General features: G+C 34.5%; 1 protein-coding gene across 3 annotated transcripts; it reads right to left on the bottom strand.

Moving 5' to 3' along the window:
- Positions 1-3,241: 3,241 nt before the first annotated feature.
- On the bottom strand, positions 3,242-18,855 carry LOC115992272 (MMS19 nucleotide excision repair protein homolog). 3 transcript variants are annotated; one of them, XM_031116420.1, is made up of 20 exons: positions 18,685-18,855; positions 17,535-17,597; positions 17,380-17,434; positions 16,630-16,727; positions 13,207-13,365; positions 13,018-13,077; positions 12,080-12,268; positions 11,934-11,987; positions 9,847-9,933; positions 9,033-9,741; positions 8,289-8,668; positions 7,876-7,949; positions 7,268-7,367; positions 6,200-7,092; positions 5,365-5,440; positions 5,133-5,256; positions 4,911-4,987; positions 4,290-4,370; positions 3,754-3,833; positions 3,242-3,623 (listed from the first exon to the last, which is right to left on the bottom strand). In XM_031116420.1, the coding sequence occupies exons 1-20, from the start codon at positions 18,754-18,756 to the stop codon at positions 3,590-3,592; spliced, it is 3,465 nt and encodes a 1,154-aa protein (XP_030972280.1). In that variant the 5' UTR covers positions 18,757-18,855; the 3' UTR covers positions 3,242-3,589. The 3 variants fall into 3 exon arrangements, with proteins under 3 accessions (XP_030972280.1, XP_030972281.1, XP_030972283.1); XM_031116421.1 differs by having other exon boundaries at positions 5,145-5,256; XM_031116423.1 differs by lacking the exons at positions 17,380-17,434; positions 17,535-17,597; positions 18,685-18,855 and having other exon boundaries at positions 13,207-13,361; positions 16,630-16,717.
- Between the last annotated feature and the right edge of the window lie 1,051 nt (positions 18,856-19,906).

Genomic DNA, 19,906 nt, shown 5'->3' with positions numbered 1-19,906 from the left:
AACATTAATGTCAGCTAAGCCCAGCCCATGGACACTGCTGCTAGTTTGAATTGGATCGGCATGTGATTAATCATTTTGATATGGAATTCTGAAGGCCCGTATCACTTGAAGTCCTATTGTTGTATCTTACACTTAAATTATTAAACTTTACTTTCTGTTTTTTGAAAACACATTACTACTAACATATCGATTTTTATAGTCTTCAACAACAATAATACCAATAGTCTCTTCTGTATAAAGGTAGCTAGTTTGTTGAATCTATCAAGAAAACTCACGCATGCACCAACGGGTAGAAACTAGTAAGCCCTATAAACTTTACACACTGGAGAATATCATTTGAAGGGGAGGGGAATCGGTTCGAGCAGTAGTGTAGGATTTCTAACCATTATTTTTTTTTATTTAAAAAAAGAAAAAGAAAAAAAGACTCTAGCTGCCCTTTATTGTTTGGAATTTCATATGGAAATGATCATTGGAGATTAGCCAAACTCAAATTATTCTTAAAATGCTGATCCTTTCGACAAAGAGTCTTTGTAGATTGATAAAAGAATTTCTTGGCTTAAGAAATTCCTAAAGTTGAAATAAGATATTAATTCTTTTTCTTTCCTCTCAAAGTCTCTCTCTCTTTTCACAAAATTGCATAATCCTCTCTTTGGGATGGAGCTATGTTTGGGCCAGGGGTGTCAATTTGGGTTCTAAAAATATAAACTTGACCCCCCACGTAATCTTGACTAACTTAAAACCAAAACTAGCACAAAATACAATACAAAAGAAGCCCAATGTTGCTCCAATGGTAACAACAACAACAATAAACCATAGAGTCCAATGGTTGAGGAAATTACAAATATAAATCCTTTTGATATGTACTACTACAATGAATTTGGTCTTCCTCATCTCTTTCTTTGCAAATTTGGGGTTTTGAAGGTTATGTCACACACACATCCATACATCCATTCTTGTTCAATACTTCCATACTTTCACAAAAAGTACACTTTTTTTATTCAAATATTCATTAAAGTTTGATTCCTTTGTGAGTTTTTATCTGGTTATAAATGAGCTATGAAATTTATTTAATTTATCTCAAAGCATTAGTATAGGATAATTGTTGCTTAAGTGTTTGATGAAGTTTCCCAAAGAAATTGGGATAAAAAACACACACACACACACACACACACAAATATATATATATATATATATATATAAGTAGCTTGGGATAAAAAAACATGGTTGACTTTGGGTTAATTTAGAGCTACAATATGAGAGAGTTTAGGCTATAATGAGTTTTTTAAGCATTGGGGTTTAAGTGCATCTCCCCCCCCCCCTCCCCCAGTCTTGGCTCTCTCTCTCTCTCTCTCACACACACACACACACACACAAATGTTGTCCCACAATCAACACACAATCAAGAGGAAGACACAATTGACATACAAAACACAATCCTTTTCCCATAAAACTATTAAAACCAACAAAATTTAAAAGAAAGAAAGAAAGAAGTGCAATGCTGATTTGAGCTCCACATGCACTTGGCGGTGGGAAGGTAGACCCAAGGCAAAATTGCTCTTCACAAAAAATCATAGATGCGCAAAGAGTAAGCAACCCCTCATAGATTTTTACGTAATCTCTATTTCTCACCCTCACTCTCTCTCCACTGAATCACTTGAGAAACTCATGGCCACCCTTGATTTGTTTATCTCTCTCTTGCTACTTCAATTTTGTCGCCCTTGTGTTTTGGGACAAGCCATGGGTTAGTTTGTGGGTGAATTTTGCTGGTGGGTTTTAAGATGGGTTTGTCTAGGGGTTTGTCCATGATTTGTTCTCTTTTATTTTGAGAGTAAATTGAAGGTGAAAAGGGTGGAGGGTGTGAGTATTGATAAATAAATATTTAAAGGAAGATTAAAGAAAGAATAAAAAATAAATAAAGAAAAAAAATTATTTTAAAAGGAATAGAGAAATAATAGAGTTTATTAAAAAGTGTATTTGAAAAAATAGGTAAATCTTTTTTTTTTAAATAAATAAAATCAACCATTTCTCTTCAATTTGGATGAGAAAATGTCTCTAAATTTTGGAGCTACTCTTTGCCACCCTTTGCCGTTTTTGAATTTTTTTTCCCCCCAAAATGACCATTTTCTTCTAATGGTTTGCTTGCAATTATAAAAGTAATGTTACATGCACAAAAAATTGACAACATTTTTCATATCAATTAAGTCGGCAAATCTTTGCTGATTCTCATCTAGGCTTACCACTAACATCATTTATTTACTTACCACTAACAATCTGGCACATCAACATGTGTTTGTGTCTGTAGGCTTTGTAGCTATAAAACATAATGTTTTAAGCTTTTTTTTTTAATAAATACCAACTTGGACCTTTTTTTGAGAGGAGGAGGGGGGGGGGGGGTCCTAATGTGAGTGTTTAAAGCCCTTTGAGTATCTAACTATTTCTTTGGGTACGTGAAATCTCCTCTTTTCACACAACAGATAATTACAATGACAAATTCCTTAGTGGCATGTTTGGATGGCAGGATTTGAGTATGTGGATTTGGATTTGAGTAATTAAAATCCAAATACTTTATTTGGATACTTAAAAAAGTCTAGGATTTGGATTTGACAAATCCACCAAAGATTTTAAAACCTTTAAAATACTTGAATTTGAAATGATATATATAATTAATGGATTTGAAATCATGACATTTCAATTATAATTATTTAGAATCTAAATTCAACTTTCCAAACGCAACCTAGAGGTTTTCCTAAGATGCTGACTATGTGTTTTGAATCCGAGACCTCAAGAATCTCACGAGGCCTTAGGAGCCATTAGACTAATCCCTTGGGTTATTAACACCTACCAATTCAGTTTTGATAAGGAAGGGCAGACTAGTTAGCATTTGGAGATCTTTCCTACAAGCTCTTAATCTTTGCTGTCTCTACTGTTTGCTGTTACCTTTCTTGTGCCACCAGGATATAGAGGCTATTATTTGGACATTGTCATGACATAACCCCTTCCATCATTGGAATGTATGTTACCAAAGCCTATTCTGGTCTGTGGTATATAATGAAGTTATATCATGGAATCAACTCTGACCATCAAACTATAACCCTAGCGTATTCCCCTTTTGGGCAGAACGAAAAGCCATCATATCTGAGATACATTATGAAGATAGAGCTGCTTCTTGAAAAAATTATGTTCTGCTGATTTGTCAATAATGTTTCTGAATTCCTGTTGTCAATGGCTTAAAAAGGAAACGTTAGCACAATGGATGTTTGCCTTTTCTTTCTATGGAAAATCAAATTACTTTACACCAACTTCTTAATTACAGCAAAAATTTCATGTCCAATCTACACTCTACAGGTAGTATAGTAGTCTACTAATTAACGATAAGAGACTAATCACATTCTTAATAGCAACAAAATTTCTCGTCCAACTTGGATTATCTACACTCTACAGATAATATAGACTATTGATTAATGTCTGAAGGCTAAACCTAAAGTTTCATACACTATGCTGACTAGGCAGGTTATAGGACCAAAAAACAAAACAATAAAAGATTGTCCAGCAAGCAGCACCCAGCCTCGAAAAAACTCTGCTGCGTCATTCAGAAATGAAGACTTCTTGATGCAATTGATGCCCTAATAAATTATCAAGAGAAATTAATTGAAATAAACATAAAATTAACCCCCCCCTACCACTGGGCAGGAGAAAGAAAACCTACACATGTAAAATAACATTAAAGGTAAGTAGGATAGATCAAGGACTGACCATGCCTGTCGGCATCTGACAGCTTCCTGCCGAACAGCCCTCCTGGAATCATCAAGAGCCTTTGATATAGCTTGTAGTACCTGAAAATGACAGCATGACACAGACACAGTCAAGACATGTAGATTTGATGATAAGTTGAAGCATTTCTTTGTTTTGTTTTGTTCTTTGTTTTGTTTTGTTCTTTGGATAAGGATATGATTCATTTGCATAAAGGTGCCAAAAAGTACACACAAGGTAAACCAGAAAATAGTTTCTTTTTGATAATTTGATAGTTGGGGGAGGGGAGATTCTTTAAACTAGACATCTTTGTTGGAAACATCAGGAAGTGCCAATTGAGTTACAAGACTCTTGACCATCAAAAAATTGTTTCTTATTAAAGAATTAAAGAGGGAAAAGAAAGAATGAAAGATATGTTGGTACAAAATGAGCTCCAGTGAAGCATTGTTGTAAATGCCCATGTGATTATTCTTATGGATAATAGCAATGACTATTGATAAGTGAAAATAGCAATGATGCATATTTTAAGTTTTACTAACCTGTATTCTCATGGGATAGATCCTTGCATGTGGCAGCTCGGACATGGCAACTAGACATTGAATGGCTGTCTCTCGAACAAGCTGAACACACAAAAAGAAAAATTAAACACCAATAATTTCAATTAGGCTCCACTAGCAATATATTATAAAGCTCTATACGCATAGGTATTTAAAAAAACTACTTGTAAGTCATAACAATGTAATGCTTAAGAACATGAGGTCATTTCTGAAGTATAATTATCAGTGATCAATGACCATATAACCTAGTCACACTTCTCCTTTGAACATGGAGGTCAGGGGTCCAACCCATCATGGCTGAAAAAAAAAAGTAAAATAGTAATTCATTTGACAACTAGCAACAAAAAGGTATAAGTCGATCTTATGTAGCATCTGAAGATTGTCAAAGAAACATTTGCATACTAATTTGTACTGAAATTGGAATGCAGCAGCAGGCAGGGATAAAGTACAAAGCAAAGAGGAAAGAAGCTGATGTTTGAGTTTTAAAAAAAAAAAAATCTTATAAAGGAATAGTGTCAATTTAAATGAATGTAACAATGAACTCAAGGGATAAGTCAGCATCAAAGTAAATTTGATTTTCTTTCGAAGAAAAAAATCTGGTACCATCATATGAGGGTAGGCAATGAGTCCAGTGAGGCAATTAATGACAAGATGAGCATTATCAACTACAGCTTCTTGCCCTGCAAGTAAAAACAGAAAATAGATCATATACTACCAGAACTGGGTGAGCAGTCATAGTAAAACACAGATCATAATCTAATAAGTACTCTATAAAAGTGAGATGCAATGCGATGTTTTTCATAAGTCAGACAAATAGAAATTTACATTTAGCATTACCATCTTTATCTGTCAATATCCCAGATAAGACTAGTAGGAGACTGTACAATGTATCTTTATCCTGAGCATCCTTGTTCAACATGGATAAGCAATCCAGAAGAATAGGTATGAGCTGCCAAATTTGTATGGTATCTTACTAATTAGTTGCTTGATGTAGTCCAAGATAAGAACAAGGGGAAAAAAACTAATCACTGAAAGTACAAAGATATTTGACACTAACCTTCTTGGCTTCGCCCAGAACAGCAACTAATGGAGTTTCAGATATTATATGTGCAAATGCCTGATACAGCATGGATCTGAAATTGCAGAGCAGTTAAGAGGATACATGATAAAAGAATGTTTCCAAATATGCCTTTCATTCTACCATTAAGTGGTCAAAGACCCATTCTTCAAGGTGAGCTAGCAGGTAAGTCAATTACATGCTTTGCAGATTCAAGCAAACTATTATGTAAAAGGGTTTCTCATGAATTGCTAGACAAATGGTTCCCTCTTGACTTCATACCCAATTCCAGCAACAAGACAAGTTTGAAACTAGAAGGCAGACAATTAGTAAGGAACAATCTCAGGCAATAGAAATCTCAAGTAAAACACAAATATGCTGTTGTAAAAGAAAATTGTTCAAGTCTGAACACCAATTTACTCAAAGCTTTGAGGATACAAGGTAGAATGTTGCAATGCAAGTCAGTCCTCTGTAGATCAAATTACTACAAGTTTGCAATGACCTAAGTGCTTACTGGCATCTTACAGATGAGAAGCATTAAAGAAAATGGAAATATGTTGACATATTATGCTAAGACACAACACCAGATAATAGGCAGGAAGACAGAGCTAAGCTAAAAACCATATGAATTGTGGGGATGTTTTTAAATCATTTTAGAATTCATTTTAGGAAGTTCAATGTTCTGAATTTCATTTGAAAAATGGCTAAAATCATTAAATCAACATGAATATATTATAAGATGAACAATGCATAATTACATAGACAAGGTACACAGCATCTGATGCACACTATAGCAAGCAAAGTGCAATTAGTTCTGAGTAAGAATATTTGGTACCTAGAAAGTAATGAATCACTTTTCATTATCAAAGGTTGCAAAATAGGCATCATGGTGGAGAAAAAACGTTGCTTATAGAGTGGTCGTATTATTGCATGGAACTTCCGATTCAAACAAACTTCAGAATCACTCATAAGAATACGAAATGCATCTGACGCACTTTTCATCACAGAAACACGCAAATCCTGCTCACAACTGTTCTCTAGTGAATGCTGACTTAATGGTAAGGCATTGCCATTTGACAATAAACACTCCAGAAAAATCATAGTTACATCTTTAACTTTATCGTGACCCCGCAAAAGCAAACCTTTTCCAATCCATGATAGTCCAGTAATGGCAGGTATCTGGGGCAATTTATTGTTCACAACAGCTTGGCATAAATCAGTGTGACCCATCTCACTTCCATTAACACTACATCTCAGCAAAGCACCATTATCTTGATGGGTCCATAATTTTAATTGAAAAATGATATCCAGTGCTTCTTCCAAGGTACAGTCACTTGAAATCTCAGATCCAGTTGAACTTTTACCAAATTTGTTAACAATAGAACCCAATGCCTGAGCTGCTGGAACATGACCCTTAAGAAGAGTTGTTATGAATAAATTCAATATTACTTTTACATTTGGAATGTGTGTTTGCGGACGAACTGCTATGACTACAGATGCAAATAGTGAAAGAATCCATTCATCTCTACACAACAGATTGTCCATCTTCTGAGTGAGCTGTAGACCTTCCAGTTGGAATGGAATGGTGAGGGCCATGGATTCCTTTAGTGGAAAAGAAGTGCTTGATGAAAGTACATTGTAAGCTTTTTGGATTATTTCGTTCTGGCTTTCCTCAGAACTAAATGCAACAGCATGCTTCATTGTAGTCATCATTGCATCAAGAAGCTCCTAAAGTAGAAGAAATACATCATTTCCACTTCCAGAATAGAAATTATTTAATCATTATAGTTAACCCCCGAAGCCCAACCACTGATGTCAAATGTACTTAGAAGTTTTCAGGACATCACTGTCAACATCATTAATAATAATAAAGATAATGAAATGAAATAGCAGCTCTAGTTACCTTTTCTGGGACACTAAAACCAACACAACTTTCAATTTGCTTCCAAATATTAATAGGAAATCGCAACAAAACTTCCTCAAAAACTCCATTTTCATGGATCCTGCAAATGTTCCAACAAAGGGTTTCATGTCATCAGCAGGAAATCACACCAAATGGCACCAAGAATGTCAGCAGATGAATGTTAAAATGGGACAAAATGCTGCTAATGATGCAAGTACATGGTGACATAATTTTTCCTCCCATCTTCCCTACTTCAGTTTGAGGGTTCTGAAAACATTCGTGAACTCACTACAAATATCTTTAGAAATGAATCTCTTGTTATATGTTTATTTGTAAATATGAAAATAACTGAACCACAGATCAAAGGTCGAAGTGAAGCAGGGTCTTGGTAGCAGTGGAGGTCTTTGTTATCTTAAGAGAGGAGGGGAGGGTCAAATCTTACATTTTGAAGGGAAGACAAAAAAGAAAAAGAAAGACGTCCTAAACATAGCAAGTATATCACATGTTGCAATAATCGACTTCAAATCCAATTCATGCAAATCATTCAAGAAAAAAAGTACAATGAACTGAAGATAAGGAAAGCAAACATTCAGAGTAGAACTTTATACCATGGAAGCAATTTATTAGAGTAGCATTCCAAAAGCCAAATTGTGAATTTGGCTGACTTTAAATTTCCATGGACCTACACAGATGAGATACAATGTTGAAGTGCCATTAGCTCAAGAAAATAAATGAATTTAAAATTTGAATGTGAACAAGAAAGTAAAGAAAAGATCATTAATGTCTTCAATCCCAAATTTGGTGTAGATACAGACCACTGTTTTTGCTTGCAGAATTCTCAACAGATACACCAACTAAATAAACACACTTCTAATAAGTTAACACCACAAAAGGATGACACAAAGATGCAAACTTTTTACTCAAAGGACATCCCATGACCTAGTTTCTTTAGTCCCAAATAGAAGAGTCAAATGATTTATTAAAAAAAAAAAAAGTTAGATGAGTTCAGTGTTATACATACATAAATCTCAGATAAATTGGCAAATAAAGCCTCTTCAAATCCTTGGATAATGTGCAGCATATAATTCAGTCCACTTGTGCCAATGCCTGATATTGCTTCCAGTTTGAGGGGGAAAGGCATGGTAACATCATCAAGAGACACCAGTGAAACAATCTTTTCAACCACAATTCGCATATAGCTTAAAATTTTCTCAGACTCATTATTTCTATCAATAAATGAGCCAATATTCATCAATGCCTTTAATGCCAATCTCCATAATAGTGTCTTCTTGAAATTCACTGTGATAATTGACACGAATGTGATTAAAATATTCTCGAATTCGGATATTGGTACTGGAGAAACATCTCCTGGGAAAGTAGCTAGAATCTGTAAACCCTTCACTGCATATAAGTCCAAAATAAATTATCAATATTGTCAGGTTTTACAAATAATTTATTCTCATTAGAGAAAAAAGAAAGAAAGAAAAGGAATAGTGATAACTAATTTAAAAAGCAAACAATGGCAGGAAAGAAAGATAAACTTGAACAGCAAAGCTTTCAAAATGACAGATTTTGCACATGATAACATGTGTAATTAGATTTTTTTTTTTTTGGTAAGTGATTACATGTGTAATTAGTATTGCTAATCATATTATATGCTTAATTAAAAAAGGTCTATCCTTAAGATTTTTTATGGAAAAAATTAACATGGTCAGGACAAAAAAAATCTATATATCCTATGGTATTGTAAGATAAGAGCATTCACCTCCAAAATAAATATCTGCATCATGAGGACTTGACACCAAGGTAGAACAAAAGGCCTTAGTTAATAAATTTGAAAAGCTATGAAGCATGCAGTAGCTTGTCTCATATGTAGAAACTGATTTACTAGCAATTTGTGTGGAGCCTGCAATCAAATCTCTGCATGCTGCAAGAAGTTCGACAGAGAGATAAAGAGCTCCAAAATTTAGTCTTTTGGAGATTAAATAATTGTCCTTCGGTGAGTGATCTCCAGATAAATTTTTTTCAGAAAGCCCCAGAATTTCCATCAAGCGGGGGAAGAAGCTTTCGAAAATCATATGACAGCAAGCAACGGAGGTCTTGGTAGAAATAGACAGGATACAACCAGCTGCAAATAATTTAAGCTTGCCTTGCAAGGGAATATCATTATAACTCTCATAAGTAGGGACAGTGTTCAAAATTATATTTATGTCCTCATCTTCAACAATCAAACTTAAAAAAAGACCATTGTTTTGCATAATAACCTGCTGCAGAAGCGTTAAAGCTTCTTTTGCAATTTCATTCTCCTGAAAAACAAGTCCATCTAGAGATTCTGTAGTAAAGGATAAAGTAGGCTCTTGCAGTGAAGTATATAATGCATCTTTAATTGACAACCAGATAGCTCTGGCATGTTTTGCCATTCTCTCTGGTCCATAATTCGATGTGCAACTGCTGAGATACTTCAGTGAATCGAGCTGTGAGCATATAAAGTTGGGGCTCAATCAATTAAACAGCATGATAGTACAGATTGCTGCATTACAAACATTAACAGAGTGAAACTACATTGAATTAGCACCAACCTTTGCTGATGGTAGAGAAGAAGAAAGCTTCTCAAGAAGCAACGGAATGGCAAATGGCTCAAACAGAGGTGTAGAGGAAAATGCCAACTACAGAAGAATGAGGTACATACAGTTACTTTGCAAGTAAAGATAACATATCAAACTAGTGTTTGTATGCAAATAACCCGGTAAAATAGTAGTGATAAGTAAATCTATTTGCCTTCCTTTTTAAGAGTCATATTATCATAGGAAATTCACTTAAGTGATGCATTTAACTTTACTATCATACAATAAAAAATTTGCATATACCTATTTCTCACCTCACATCACATGATCAATTTTTTTTTTATTATAAGTAAGAAAGATGTATATTCACAAAAATGCTAAATGCAAAATAGCACAAAGCATATCAAAAAGTACAAAAAAGAAGAGAAAAGCAAAAACATAAAAGAAGCACTAATTACAAAGAAAGAGAGAGCTAAGGAACAAAGGGAGAGAATCACTAAATGCGAGTCCCCAAGCCCTAGACCAATCAAAAAGGGAATCAGAAAAGAGAGCAAGCAGCTGGTCATCTGATTTATCTAAGTCCTCAAAAGTCTGCCGATTGCGTTCCCTCCAAATACACCACATCAAACACAACAGAACTAAATTCCAAATGTGAGATGAATGCTTCCCCCACCAGTTCCACCAACTAAATAGAAAATTTGTCACCGAATGTGAGGGAACCCACGAAATCCCAAAAGTTCTAAAGACAAAGCTCCACAGCCGATAAGCCTTTCCATAGTGTAACAACAAATGATCCAGTGTCTCCCCACAGCAACGACACATAATGCACCAGTCAATGAAATCAAAGCCCCTAACCCGCAAGTTATCTCCCGTGAGAATTTTATCCCATGCGTCTGTCCAAACAAAGAAAGAGACACGCAGGGGTGCCTTAACCTTCTAAATACCTTTCCATGGAAAAACAACGGAGGAAGAACCATGTAACTTATGATAAAACAAACGGATATTAAAATCCCCGTTCTTCGTCAACTTCCATCTCATACAATCACCATCAATCACTGAAGGTAAATTGGATGCCAAGAATTGAAAGAAATCATCCACCACATCCACCTCATCACATGATCAATTTAATACCGTTAAATTTTTAATTAACACTTTCTGCATGCATTTTAACGAATTATCAATTATGACTGCTGGCAGTAGCCTGAATAAGGGTATGTTGCAATAGATAGGCAGACAGCCAGCACAAATCTCCTCCCCTTGATCATTGAAAAGATTATGAGAACAGTAATTGGGAGTGAAACCAGTTAATGTGTGCAAAAAGCCCAAGGAATGAACCAGTGCAGATGAGAAGTATTATTCAAGTTTGTTGCATAGCATGGACAAAAGGCCAAAAAGGCATCGGCAGAGATGAGGAGAAAAAACATCATAACATGACATATTGCTCTAGATACAGAATTGAAACTACCAACCCCAAAAAGTTCGGACTTGGGACAAGGTCTTAAGCTTGGTCATAATTAAATTAACCAACAACTGAAAAACCATGATTTAAAAACAAAAACAAAACTAGTGTGAATTTCACAGAACATTATTCATAGACTTCAATATAATTTTTTATTACATATAACAACCCAGGTTCAGGCTACCCCTTCAGAAGGAGGAGAAGAAATAAGAGGGCAAGGAAGTTGTAAATAATTAACCTCTCATATAGCTAAAAACATCTTCCTAGACCCAAAATCCTTAATTAAAACATTTTAAAGACTAACTTAATCAACCCATTCACAGGCTTCTTTTGTTACTTAAGCACATCCAGCTAGATCCTTAAACAATATGTAAGGCAAACCATAGACCATAATGAATTGATGAAATATGCATAAACCTCTAGTAGAAATCAATCAGACCTGTGTTTCCAGTAACCCTTGCACCACCTTTTTCTTTTGGGGGGTGGGGGGGTGGGAAGAAGAGAGAGTAGGGGTGGGGGGGAGATGTTTTACAATAAATCATCATGAAACTCTACATTGTAAAAAGGCATTATAGCACATATTAATTCAGGCATCAGACTAAGTACAATATACTCTAAAAAGTCCAATGTAAGCACCACATACCATTAGTGCCCGAGAGAGGTCATCCCTTTTGATACCAAGATCCTCACCCCTTGGCTGTATAATGCAAAGAAAGAAACCATTTTCACATATCAATGACAGGAAAGAGCATGTGAAACAATAAAACCACTGGTGTGCATTCAGCTTACATGTGTAAAATGAATAGGAAAGTAACAGCTCAAAATTTCAAAAAGATCCCCAGCAAAACTTGCAAATGGACCAGATGTATCTGGAAACAGTTGCACCAGAACTTCAACAATATGAAACGTAAGCATCAAGCATTGAGGATCCTTTTCTGAATCAATGGCTTCACAAATTCCATAAATAAGCTCATCACCCTAGATGACAAAGAAAAGCCTAATTAATAAAAACATACAAAAAGGATGAAGTATGTTAAAGTAAGAGACACCATTGGATGACTATAATATCTCTAATGGAGGGTTTGGTGGTGCATTTGTGTATGCTTGTGCATGTGTCTGAGAGAGAGAGAGAGAGAGAGAGAGAGAAAGAGATTATAAAGCTCAAGTTGCATGCACAGAGCATGAAGCACAGTTGTGGCAAGGAGAAACAAATAAATGAATAATGCCAGAAACAACCCTGTTTTGGGATAATCTAAATGATTTTAATATGGCATGACTAAGAACTAGCTTACAGTTTTGGGATATAAACTTCATTTGAACTCAGTCTTAATATAAAAAAACCATTGCCAAAAGTAGACATGTTTAATTCTAGATTTTACATTAGTCATATAAATAAAGTATCTCTGTGAGTGCAGTGTAGATGCATATGGAAACTAACAGCGATCAAATGGTGGGTCCAGAGGGTATTTCTTGTGGAGAAATGGGGCAAGTCTACAGTCGTCATGTTGAACAAAGTAACCCACATGGTTTGTCATTTGACCATAGAAATTCCTTCTCAAACTCAACAGCTTTTATCTTAGTCTTAAGTTAATTTTCTAAGACACTCAATTCAACAGGTTTCAGGAGAAAGCATTGGACCTCTTTCTATAGTAACAGATATGAAAATAATTTATTACTACAAAAAGAGGACAAGAAAAGTAGAATAAAAATGAGACTGGAAATGATACCATTGGAGTAACTGTATTGGGGTAGCGTTCTAACAGGCACTCCAGAAGTTCAAAGCAAAGCTGCAAGAACATTTTTATGGTAAAGTCAAAAACTTTGAAATTGTAATAAGGCATTGTATTGGTAGGTATCTGGTGTAGATTTATTAATTTGTCTCCATTAACTATGGCTTGAGAGAAAAAAAGAATTACCTTCCTATCATGCTGTCCTAAAGACTGCACCTGTAGGTTCTGTAAAAAAGACTCTGCAACTGCTTTGGCATCAGTGCTAGTAACCACACCAGCACTACTTTTCCTCCTCATCAGTGCCAAGCAACCAACAAGTGCACCACGTAAAGCTTTCCAATCTGCCTGGTATAAATATGATATCATCTATTATACTTTAATATTACAGAACAGATATAATTCAAAGAAGACAATGAGAAAGTTCTGAAGGTAGTCAATAATTGTCATCTGAGGAAACACCTGTAAATTTAATGATCCTCTTTTCCTGATATAAATATGATATCATCTATTATAGACTCTTTTCCAGATTAGGTTCTATGGTTTGGTATTTTCCAGACAAACTGATAAGAAACAACTGTAAACTAGTAAACCATGAGTAAAAAAGGCTATAATTTTCAGCTGAGGGAAATTACATTAAAATCTAAAAAAATCTATATATCATATGAGGTAAAACTAAAATTCCATATATTAAGAGAGATAAAAATTAACAAAAAAGAATCTCAAGTGCAGAATGACATGTAAACAAAACCCTTGGCCTTAAACCGATATAAACAGCTCTGGAATACCAAACCAGAGAGAGAGAGAGAGAGAGAGAGAGAGAGAGATGAGTAAATCTGTCTTTGGAATTGTTATTATATAAATCATTAAATGCAACCACCTGAACATGTAACATGACCTCCTCCTGGAGAAAAATGCACCATATCCATATGATGACGTTTGTATGTGTAAATTATTCATACATACATTCACATGAATGCATAAATTAATTAATATGAAAATTCAACAGGACATACATAAATATTATATACGTAAATACATATGAAGATGTTTATGTGTCCAAACATATTCATACATACAGTCACATGAATGCAAACTATTAATTTCAACGGTACAAACACTTTCTGAAATAATAAGCCCGACATTAGGGCTTGAACCTAGGGGTTTTTTTTTTTTGTTTTTTTTTATGAATAATCTTGAACAGGATTGAAGCTGTTCATGACCAACTATGTTTTTTCAGAGTAGATGAGACTCACTTTCAAGGGCACATCCTGATCTATTAAGCCATACACATGTAGGAGATGAGTACCTATTAAGTACTACTGACAGTTCTTATCATGAATTGTCAAACTGAAAAGAAACAAAAGAAAGAAATTAAGAAAAGAGACTCCACTTGAATTCCCCTTGACAAAACGATCTAAGAACCAACAAATTTTAAAAGAATAGCTATATGCTACTCTATCAATACACATGGGGAAAAATGCCAAAAAGGAACCTATCCAATTTCCAAAGTACATATCCACAAATATAGCACATCGACTTTATAAGAACTTGTCATTGTTGGAAGCCCCAAACACAATACAAAAACACCACAGCTAAAAAATAGGAAATAATATGAAGGTGATTAACCAAATTCAATCTCCCTTCACACATCTCTATATATTGAGAGAGTAGACCATAGATGTCCTCTTGTCCTTATTTCCAGTATTATCCCTAATGATTAGTCTACACATTTTGTGGGTCAAAGTGTCAAACAGTCACTTAGGGACAAAAAAGAAATTTTAACTACTCTAACTCTCACTAACCCACGTTCGAATCAAAACAATCCCACGCTTCCAATATTGTCAAAATAACCTATGTCTCTGATTTTTACTCAAAATCAAAACAAGCCAATAATTTTTTTTAAAAATAATAATAATGCTCATCTTTATCTAGGGCGGTTACATTTTTCATTTGAATTCTAACATTGTAACACCCATGTATTGTTGGAGTTCTCTAAAAAGATAACTTCCAAGCCTTAAACGTATTTCCATTCTAAAATTTAAAACTATATCACTTTTTATTATTATTTTTTTTTTATAGATGGACTCCATGTTTAAAACCCACAATTGGATATGATTTTTTTTTTTCCTGATTTCAGTTTTCCCTTCCTCCCCAATCCTTCCTGCTCTCATTTCTCTCCTCTAACTCCCCAAACCTCCCCACAAAAATTAAAGGTCTTTCTGATGGTGACACAATACCTCACATTTGAGAAAGGTACATTTCATTTGATATTGTTTTTTTTTTATAAGTAATAAGACTTTTATTCAACAAGAGAAATGCAAACAGCCATTACAAGTGTTCATGATGGTGAACACAAAAAACAGCAAACAAAAACAACTGAAAACAGAATAAGAGAAGCAACTTAAGTGGCACTACTAAGGGTAAAAAAGAACTCCAAAGCAGAAGAACAGTTTGAATAACCCCAGCACTTAGCCCATTCAAAAAGAGTATTTCGGCTGAGCACATGTAACTGATCAAGCGTTCTCTCCAAACCCTCAAAAGAGGGTCGGTTTCTTTCCAACCAAACAACCCACATCAAACAACCAAGAACCATATTCCATACGTCCGAAGCATATTTTCCCAACCAATTGCTCCAACAAGACACCAAACTCACCACAGAACCTGGCATGACCCATTGAATCCCAAAAGCTTGTAACATTTGCACCCACAAAGCATAAGCTACCGGACAATGAATGAGAAAATGGCCCACAGATTCCGAAGAACAGCAACATATATAGCACCTATTCTCCAAATGGAGGCCCCGGAGATTATCCAAGGTAAGGATCCGGCCATGTGCTGCGGTCCACAAGAAGAAAGCCACCCTCTTAGGCACCTTGACTAAGAGAAATACAAATGTTTTTTTTTTAATTGAAAAAAAAGGAAGTGCCTCTGAACATGCGCGTAGTGCGTGTTCAGAGGCTAGTATAATATCCATTCTCTATCTCTATTTGTGGTATTTACATGATTAACCATGATGAAAACATATGCAACCTCTAAATCAAGATCAAGTCACAAACTTCCTCTCTTGGAAAGACCCTTCCCCATGCCATCAAATCATGAAAAGACAGGCTTCAAAATAGTAACCCATTTCAGCAAGAGGAAGAACAATTAAGGAGGCAACTACAAAACCACCTAAATCAAACCATGTTTGTGAAATTTTCCTGGATTCATGTACCCACAGAGAATGAATATAGAGGCCTTAAGCCTGAAGACGGACAAAAAGACTTCTAGTGTACAGTGTGCAAAGCAATCAAAGTATGATAGATTTACAGATTTTTGTGCAAAAATAAAATAAAAGCCTGATCTCCAATAAGAATTATTTTTGTAATTGACTCTTGATAAGAAAAAAAAATTATTCACATAATTATGAAAAATATATGACTTAAACATGTAAAGTTGATGGAGCAGAATCTGTCCAAGGCTCCGGGCACATCATAGAACCACACAAACCAGGTAGAATTTAAAAAGGAAACGGAAGTCATAAACTTGAAAGAAAACAAAGATCACAATCAGAAATTATAAATTAAGATCTTTCATATATGATGCTGCAGAAAATAACTTCCTACTCACCAATCTGTCAGTGAAGAACCCTATCAAGCTATGTAATGTAGCATTGTCTAGTGGCTTTGTTGCAAGACATGTAAGCACTTCTGCAAGAAGAAGGATACCTGGAAAAGAATACCATGTCTCAAGAAATTGTCAGGAACTAATATCATTTTGGTTTAGGAATAAGAAAACCTATCAAAAATCTAGAGTTATATTGTTAACTTATAAGGCCCACAAGACCCCCACCCTCCCCTCCCCCTCTACTTTTTCCAAGCCCATACCAACCAAAAGAGGGAAAAAATACAAAACTTTACCATGCAGATATCTACAAGGGACCATCACAAAGTTTATAACTAACACACACACACACACACATAAATTTTCTACGTAAAGAAGTTGATGGACATGTTAGGTCTCATCAAAGCACTGCATTGAAAACATTTTTACACTTCATGGTTTTAAGACATGAACATATCCAAGTATCAAAGCATCAGGTAAATCTCAACAAAGCAATACACTGATAACATTTTTACATTTCATGGTTTTAAGATTTGAACATATCAAAGTTTGCTGGGTCAGGGGGGCAACTCCCTAGCTCTGCCATTGTACAGTTGTATACTGAAAAATTCATGCAATCTACTCAAAAAGTGTAGCTGGCTAATAAAATTTTGAGTATTCGAATTCAAGCTTTAGCTTGATTTATTTATATACTAATTACCACAAAAGGAAAAACTACCATTCCATCCAACACCTCATAAGAGATGCTTAAAGTACCTCTCGCACGAACGATGTTATCTGTAGTGGTCAAATACATCTGCATCTCCCTGACCTAAATTTTAGAAAATGATAAGAGACACAAACCAAAAACTAAATAGACCAACAAGAGAATAATACTAAATAAACACAAATATTATATAAGAGAGGCACACCAGTCCTTCCATAGTTAATACATCATTCTTCACACGAGAAGCAATTTTGTCCAAGCTTGCAGCCTGTAGTGCACACACATATTGAGTGAATTCAACCTAGCTCACGGCATAGCAAAACATAAATGAAATCCGACAAAAAAGTAGTATAACAATAAAACAAAAAATTGAGTAATCAACAGAAATTGCCCATTTTGAATGAAGCAACTATCATAAAGCTACATACAAATATTACTTGGATGGTCAATACACGCATGCACCAGTGAATTCAAATCTTTCCCAGTTGAAATCAGAAAAAATAACACTTATAAAAATAAAAATAAAAATAAAAAATCAGAAAAAATAACAATAGTAGGAAAAAGGTAAATGTTGAGCAAGACTACCATGATCACATCCCTCTTTTTTTTTTCTTTTTTTCTTTTTTTGATAACATAGGGAACCTTTCTAAAGAAGAGCCCTTTGGACTTATCTCTAGACAGTAAAACCTATAGGCAATTGCATGATCACGTCCCTTCTTGCCATTCCTTTCCCTTATTCCATAGTTTATAGCTTACATCCCAAAATTGTCAGTAGCAACATGTATGGCTTCCCATGTGGATATCACGCATACAGTTCCAACTTAAAACTTTTATCTCTTTTGTGACCCACCAAACCTCTTGCTCTTCAATAGCCATGTAACCAATGGCATATTTTTCCTAAATTACATTAAATTTTGCATTTTCCAGGCAATGTACTCATGCTATCCAAGGCTTTAATTTCACACAAATAGTACTTATTCCAAAGAACAATATATGAAATATGGTGTCAATATAAAACTTAGATAGCCAAATAATTTCACACCCATCATCGTTTTTGCCATAACAACAATATAAAAAACAAGTAATTCAATATTTAACGACCCAGAACTTAGTAATTTAATATTCTTTTTAACTTTTTTTCCAATAATTATTTGAATTGTGCTAGCCTGAGCAGAGGGTTCATATTGAATTAACACATAATTATGTGAATTAGTTCAAATTCCAAGGTTTTCTTTTTTAAATTGATTTTCTAGGCAACCAAACACGGCATGAGACGAGAGTAATAGTAAAAGATAGCAATAAATTTTAACAATGAAAGGTGACGAATTTGGAGCAGAAGAAAGCAAAGGGTGAACCTGCTGAGTCGGGGAACGAGACGAGTCGACGAAGGACTCAATGAGATGACTCAACTGACTGGATTCTGCCATTCGAATACAGTAGATTTTAGGGTTTTAGGAGTTTCAGAGAGAGAGAGTGAAAGAGGGTTTTGGGAGTTTGAGGTGAACGCGCCTGCAGAGTCTATAAAAGCAAACAAAAAGGACCAAAAGTTAAAGAAAGAAACGGTGTGTGTACATATATTTGGAAAACGGTATATATTTTGATTCTGTTTTTGTAGTATAATTTTGGTATGCATGTCTTCGTATATGCTTTAAAAAAAAAATATTTTAATTTTAATTTTTACACGAGAGTAATGATTAATCCTGAAATTGTTTCGGTTGAAATTATGAAATTGTGTTTACAACTAATATTTTGTGTATTATTCTAAAAAAATAAATAAATAAATAAACTAAACTAAAATCATGTGTATATGATGTGTGGAAAAGAGCTTGATTCTAACCACTAATATGAAGATGATATTTACAATTGTCATTTGCAATTTATATAATTCACTTAATTGAATTAATCAAGTGAGTTATACATATTGCACATAATGGGACACTTGTCATTTTTCTCTTGATAGTTAGAGCCCACAGATTCAAACATATTTGAAACCAAACAATTCCCTATTTTGTGTTAGACATTATTTGAACCCCAATTCTTAAATATATATTTTTTATAATAAAAAAGCCTATTCTAGTAATGAGGCTCTTCTTCCCTCCTTTATTAAAACTGCTATAAAATCGAAATATTTTTATTTTAGATGTGGGACTCAGGAAAGTAAGATCAACGATTCAACATGTCAAGAAAAACTGGTTTTTTGGGCTTAGGAAGCAAATATATGTTTTTTTTTGTTTTTTTTTGGGGATAATTTATTATGTGGAGGAGGAAATGTATGTTTTGAACACAATTAAGCTCTCATAGTAAATTTAACCTATTGTTAAATTTGATGGCTATGATATAAAAAAGAATAATAATGATGTGGCATTTTTTATATATAGCTACACGTTGTCAATGTGAGAAAGTTAGTGGGTAGAAAGTGTCCAAGTTGTGGATGAGAATAAGACTAGATTTGGAGTGAAACATATGTCATAGAAAACTTAATTCTCATGCACCTACCCCAAATAGTGACTAAAGGACTGATGGGCATGATTCTAGACATAACATAAAAAAAAAAAAAAAAAAAAAAAATCAAATAAC

The sequence above is a fragment of the Quercus lobata genome, chromosome 5 (genome assembly GCF_001633185.2).
Source record: "Quercus lobata isolate SW786 chromosome 5, ValleyOak3.0 Primary Assembly, whole genome shotgun sequence".
Lineage (NCBI taxonomy): Eukaryota > Viridiplantae > Streptophyta > Magnoliopsida > Fagales > Fagaceae > Quercus > Quercus lobata.
This window is presented reverse-complemented; position numbering and strand designations above follow the sequence as displayed.